This window comes from Anarrhichthys ocellatus, unplaced genomic scaffold, assembly GCF_004355925.1.
Source record: "Anarrhichthys ocellatus isolate YVR2014 unplaced genomic scaffold, GSC_Weel_1.0 scaffold8, whole genome shotgun sequence".
Taxonomy (NCBI): Eukaryota; Metazoa; Chordata; class Actinopteri; order Perciformes; family Anarhichadidae; genus Anarrhichthys; species Anarrhichthys ocellatus.
In genome coordinates this window covers 10,622,840-10,628,513 of record NW_022280038.1, presented here as the reverse complement: position 1 = coordinate 10,628,513, position 5,674 = coordinate 10,622,840, and the positions used below count along the sequence as shown (strand labels likewise).

The following is a 5,674-nucleotide window of genomic DNA, read 5'->3' as shown; positions in this document are numbered from 1 at the left end:
AACATTCAACACATAAGGGAACACTTCATCCTTCAGTTTATCAAACATTCAGCATCAACACATCTGGAGATACGTGGTTTTCACTGGACAGGAAGGAGAAGAAAAGCCGTCATGTGAAAAGTAATTAAAGCAGACAGACAAACGTAGTGGAGTAAAAAGTACATTTATTGATTTCCAAAGCTAGTTGGAGTAACAACCCCGTCTCAACAGATACAGTGGAGTCTTCCTGAACGCTTTGATAAAGTGAAAAGGCATCCACCGTGTTAAAAACATTTATTCACTTTATACATCTTTACAGTTCACTCGTTGTCAGACAGACGTGAGCTGGAGGGAACGTCTAGGTGTCTGTCCATCGCGGTGTGTTTGACGGACTTCATACTCGGTTGCCCAGCAAAGACTCGATGAGTCTCGAGCTGTTTGTGATCGCAGTCGTCACCACGATGAATTTACAACCTGGGAACAGAAGGCACACGTTATTTAGTATGCTTAGACCTACTTTCAGGTCTTTTGACACAAAGCTAACTGCAGTGTTAATTCAGTCCGATTCATTTGTTTATGTAACTTAGGAGTCTTTTAATAAATCGGTTATAAATGAACATGTACTTGAGTCTACACACTCGTCACAGCATAGCAAATGAAGAAGAGAAACATAAAGCTGTAAAACCTTTTAAATTAACTAATGTTGCTTAATGTGATGCGAGATGCTGTCAGCTGATTTGCCAGGAATTATGAAACTAAGAATTTACAGTAAACTACAGTAAATGATCGGCACGCATGAAGAGTTCCCATCGTTACCTCTCTCTCTGCCGAGGAACCGGAGAGCTGAGATCTCAGAGAAGGTGCAGCCTCCGAGGAACATGACAAGGATGATGCGCTGAGCGTCGCTCTTTGAATCCGCTCCGCTGCTGCCTGATGAGAAACAAAACATTCATAGTTACAGATTTACACGAGAAGAAACAAGAAACCGTCTTTCTCCGGGGTAAATACAGCCGAGGTCATCAGGATTTTCTAATCTCTGACACCGATTGCAAAAACCGTGTAATCGGGTTTTCTAAGTGCATGCTGACATCCTCAAATGATTCACCGTCAACATTATATTAATATCTCTTTATGATCTCACCTGTAACAGCGAATTCATGTCCATTTAGCAGCCTGGTGACTTCTTCAAGCCCCGTCCAACCGTCTCGCTCCAACACCTACACGTGACCACAGCAGGAGGAACATGTGACTCCACTCGTCTCTTATTGATTTCCCACACAGAGAACAGGTGAGATCCCGAGGAATAAATGACTCCTTGTTCGTTTGCTCACCTGCTCGACGAGTTTGCAGCTCAGAGGGACGTAGGCACCGCTGAAGATGTAGGCCATGTCTCGTGGGACGCGCAGGTCGTATTCTTCATCAGACTTTGGCACCTTTACACAAAAATACCGATAACAATACGATGATTAAAATACGGCCTTCTCAGCGTGGCACGGTGAACAAGATAGCAACGGTGATGAGGATTTTACCAGGTTGAGCTTTCGGCTCAGGGCTCTGAAGTTGCTCTTTTTTGCCAGAGAAGAGAAGGCGTCAGTCAGCTTACCTGTAAAAACAAATAATAGAATAACAAAAAAGAAATTCCTGAAATCATTGGTCAGGGTTGGGCGTACGGAGAGAAACTGAGATTGTGTTTTGGAAGACTTGAAATACAAAAAGACGCCCGTTTCACCTGCAGTTTTGTCGTTGACCAGTTTGCCCACTTTGCTCTCCATGGCGGTCAGCGTTTCCCCCGTCGGCTGCTCCACCAGCAGCCCCAGCTGCTTCAGGTTGGCAAATGTGAGCAGGTGGTCCATTCCATAGCTCTGATGAGGTCGAGCAGAGACAACGTTTCACATTGAAGGCCAGCGGCTCCTGAACTGGGCGGGGCTTAACTCGGGCTAGTAAATCACGTTCCCCAAAAATAATAAAACAGTCCAATACACACAAAACAGACGGAAACAGTACGTGTACCTCGAAATACCCTAAAAAACACAGCAGCATTATTTTTGAGTTGTTCCTGTTTGTCCTGACAAAATGTAATAATGTGAGCAAAATGGCACCACATAAGAAATAAGGACAATAAATGATAATAGAAACATATACGAATGTTGTTTTTAATGTTTTTAAACGTGTCTAATGCCGTGTGTGTGTGTGTGTGTGTGTGTGTGTGTGTGTGTGTGTGTGTGTGTGTGTGTGTGTGTGTGTATATTTGTTGCTCCCATAAACATCTCACCTGTAGATATTGTGCTTTTAATGAGCGGTAATCTTTTGGCAGAAGTCCTGTGAGAAACATCACACAGTTATTCATGCAACATGAGGACAATCTGAACGCGTCTTTACATTCATATTGACACAAAGACAACAAACCGTTTTCTGTGATGGACAGAAGACAAAGCAGCCGCAGACTTTCCATCATGGAGACCTTGAAAAAGAAAAGAAAGAAAAGAATAAAGAAGTTTCCAGCATGTTATTAATAATTTGACCTGATCCTGGATCAGACTGACCTGTCTGCTGATGTGCTCCTCTAAGAAAGAAATGCTTTCACGGATTTCAAATCCTTCAAGTAAAGCTGGGACAGAAAACAAGATGAGTGTCAATAACAACATCAGCTTCACAGAAGTGACATTAAAGCAGAAGTTCACACTTTTTTTTTAAGCCCTCTAAGAAAACCTAAGCCCCCAAATATAGATTTTAGTTCTAATTAAAATATAGGTTTGATGCTGGCACCGCTCAGGTTGTAACGGGTTAGTTCAGATTCACCGAAGTCTCACAATAAAACAAACTAACGATGGAGGCAGAGTAGAGCAGCAGCTCATGTGTTCTGAGAGGTTACATCAGTGTTTCAGTGAATAGAGTCTGGTGTCTTTGTAGAGATCAAAGATAACAGCTTCAGTTCTCTGACATCAAAGTAAAGAGGTGTAAATATTCTAAATAAAGCTTAAAACTTAAAGTGATATAGATTCTTTAAGGAGTCTAAAATACGTCCACAGCAGTACATTGTACTCCTGTGTTTCCCTAAACTCTACTGTAGTAGAACTGACTCTGGAGAAGAACCTCACACAAACACACATCTAAACATCTCTACTGTCCCTTTGATGATTAAGGAACACATTTAACTAAAAGCTGAATCGAACATTTCTTACAGTGTTCTGTCTTCAACAGCTCCTGAAAGTCCTGCTTTGTCTTCTTCTTCATTATCGATTCACTTGCACCGATGTCTGAAAGAGAACGTGCTCTTCAGCAAACTTTAAAAGAAATAAAAAACAAAAATCCACGTGATGAACACTCACGTAGGCTGAGCAGCCGATGCTCCTGTTTTAACCCTTTAAGTTCCTCTGACACAAACGTCTTCATCTGCTTAATGTCCATCACCCGACGCTTCTGTAGGACAAAAGAAAGAGAGTGTCAGTCTGACTTAAGATAACAGATGAGGGGGACGGACATTTACTCACATCATACGCAGTCTGGAGGTTCCTGGCTTTCTGACTGAGGAAGCCGAAGACGTTGGAGAAATGCTCGTTCCTGATTTCGTTGAAGACCTACGAGACGCGTGTGAGAGTTCAAACATTCACCATAGGAGTCATGATGATGATGATGATGATGATGATGATGATGATCAGCCTACCTTATCCTGAGAGTTCAGCATGACTTTAAGACTTTTGTCAGAGGACGTGACATCAGGTCCAAACTCCACACATCCTGCAGAACAGAAGCTGCGCTGAGACGTCGATAATCAAACACGTACGAAATAAATCTACAAGTGTCGTTATACAACAATGGCCGCTTTCATTCTGCAGGAAAAACACATCGTTTCAAATCGGCTTTTAACCTCCAAACATTTTACGTATGTTTTAAAATATTTCCCTCTATTTTATAATAAAGTGTCTTTAAAGTGTAAAAATTTATGTAATATTATTATATTATTATTAAAACACAAATCAGTGCTTCAGTTAAAAAAGCTTTTAAAAACATCTTTGTTAACTGACTTTTGTATAACATACATGTTTTCAGCTGTAAGTTGTTTTACATTTTGTTTCATATTTTCGACCACTTCTTAAAATCCATATTTGATTTTTTCTTTTCTTTTTGCATTTCCTGTAATTTCTTTGTGTTTTACGATTCTCTATTTTTGTACCTTTGTTGTATTTTTTGAAGTAACATTTTTTTGAGAGGGGCTCTAGAAATAAAAGCTTTTTATTGATATTGTCAAAATAAAACCCATCAGGGTCCAAAGTGAAATAAAAAGCACCAAAAATATACAGATTTTTTAATAGTGCAACACAGACAAAATGGAAGCAAAACACATCTATATCTATCAAATTAGCAATTATATTAAAATTTAAATATCAAAAATATCATCTTGTCAGACGATGTTGACGTATCGAAAAATGGTGTTGTCTGATTTAACAACCAGATTTTATGACCAGCGAAGTTTATTTTCTGCTTGTTAAGTCCGACAACAGAAACAGAAAAATAAATATGTAAATGAGAACAAGTTCACTGTGTAATTCAGCTTTGTTAAAAGGTAACTGAGCCGGTTCATCAGGTATTTAAAAATGTGTATTAAAACACGTCATCTTTACACATAAACCTACTGCTGCACAATTAATCGAATATTAATCGCGACCACATGAATATGATCGAATGCAAGATTGACGTTTCAAATGCTCCACTCGTAGAAATCTCTGCTGCATATCGAATCAAGCGCTTCCTACACTAACATCCAGCCACCAGGGGGCGCTGAGGCTGTCCTGCCGTATGTCAAACAGAAGCAGCCTGAGGAAAACTACCTGAATGTTGCAGCTGCGGTCCAGAGCAGAAGATATAATAAGTAATATACTGAATATAAAGAAAATGCACTCAGGTGAATGAGAAGCTTATTTTCAGTCTGATGTTTGATACAACGTGTACATTAGCAGGAAGTTAGAACATCAAAGTCAAAGCTCTGGTGATCGAATTTTGGGTGAAACGTTTTGGTACAATTATATTTGCTTCTAGGAGATGCTTTCCAAATACGACCGGTTCTTATTTTGATGCAAAGATGTGAACATGAGCAGTGCTCTGTTTATTATAATGTCAAATGTGAAAAGTGCTAAAAACATTTTGTCCTTAAAATGAAGGAATTGTGATCTCAACATTGATGTATCATTTTGGTCATAATCGTGCAGCCCGACGTAAACTGTATCTTTAGATTCAGCTGTGTTTATGTGGACAGACGCAGCTCTTCACACTGAACACAGTCGACTCTCCACAGGCTGCTTTCATACCCACCACATTTGATTCTAAATATATCATCCACCAGCCCCTCGTAGACGACTTGAGAGCACAGAGGAGTGACGAAGTCCACATCTGCAAACACGACGACAGCGTTAAAGACGAAAGACGAGAGCAGATTAAAGGTGCTATGTACCAGATTGGGAGCATTTCTGCTGAGCCGGTGGCTCGCAGCTAACGGTGCTAACGATGACAAAAGTCCTGACAGAGCTAGCAGTATTCATCTGAGGGGGAACTGGAGGGTTAAGGTGCTACGCTACAGAGAGGACGGCGTTAGATAGCCAGTGTGGCGACGCCCACATGCACAAATCAAGTGGCAACCTCCGGTTCTCGAAAGTGAAGCTAAAGCTTCATGTGTTAAAGCTGCATTCTCTCTAGTGTC

General features: G+C 40.5%; 1 protein-coding gene across 2 annotated transcripts in view; it reads right to left on the bottom strand.

Moving 5' to 3' along the window:
- Positions 1-147: 147 nt before the first annotated feature.
- Positions 148-5,674, bottom strand: part of vps33b (VPS33B late endosome and lysosome associated) — a 10,333-nt gene continuing 4,806 nt past the window's right edge. For both annotated transcript variants that reach the window (XM_031848712.1, XM_031848710.1), the window contains 14 exons: positions 5,290-5,367; positions 3,644-3,717; positions 3,471-3,557; positions 3,309-3,399; positions 3,162-3,236; positions 2,523-2,587; positions 2,386-2,440; positions 2,252-2,298; positions 1,709-1,841; positions 1,509-1,582; positions 1,311-1,412; positions 1,121-1,196; positions 796-909; positions 148-453 (listed from right to left, as the gene is read on the bottom strand). In XM_031848712.1, the coding sequence (XP_031704572.1) occupies positions 374-453; positions 796-909; positions 1,121-1,196; positions 1,311-1,412; positions 1,509-1,582; positions 1,709-1,841; positions 2,252-2,298; positions 2,386-2,440; positions 2,523-2,587; positions 3,162-3,236; positions 3,309-3,399; positions 3,471-3,557; positions 3,644-3,717; positions 5,290-5,367 (1,151 nt within the window). In that variant the 3' untranslated portion in view covers positions 148-373. The remainder of the gene's footprint in view (positions 454-795; positions 910-1,120; positions 1,197-1,310; positions 1,413-1,508; positions 1,583-1,708; positions 1,842-2,251; positions 2,299-2,385; positions 2,441-2,522; positions 2,588-3,161; positions 3,237-3,308; positions 3,400-3,470; positions 3,558-3,643; positions 3,718-5,289; positions 5,368-5,674) is intronic.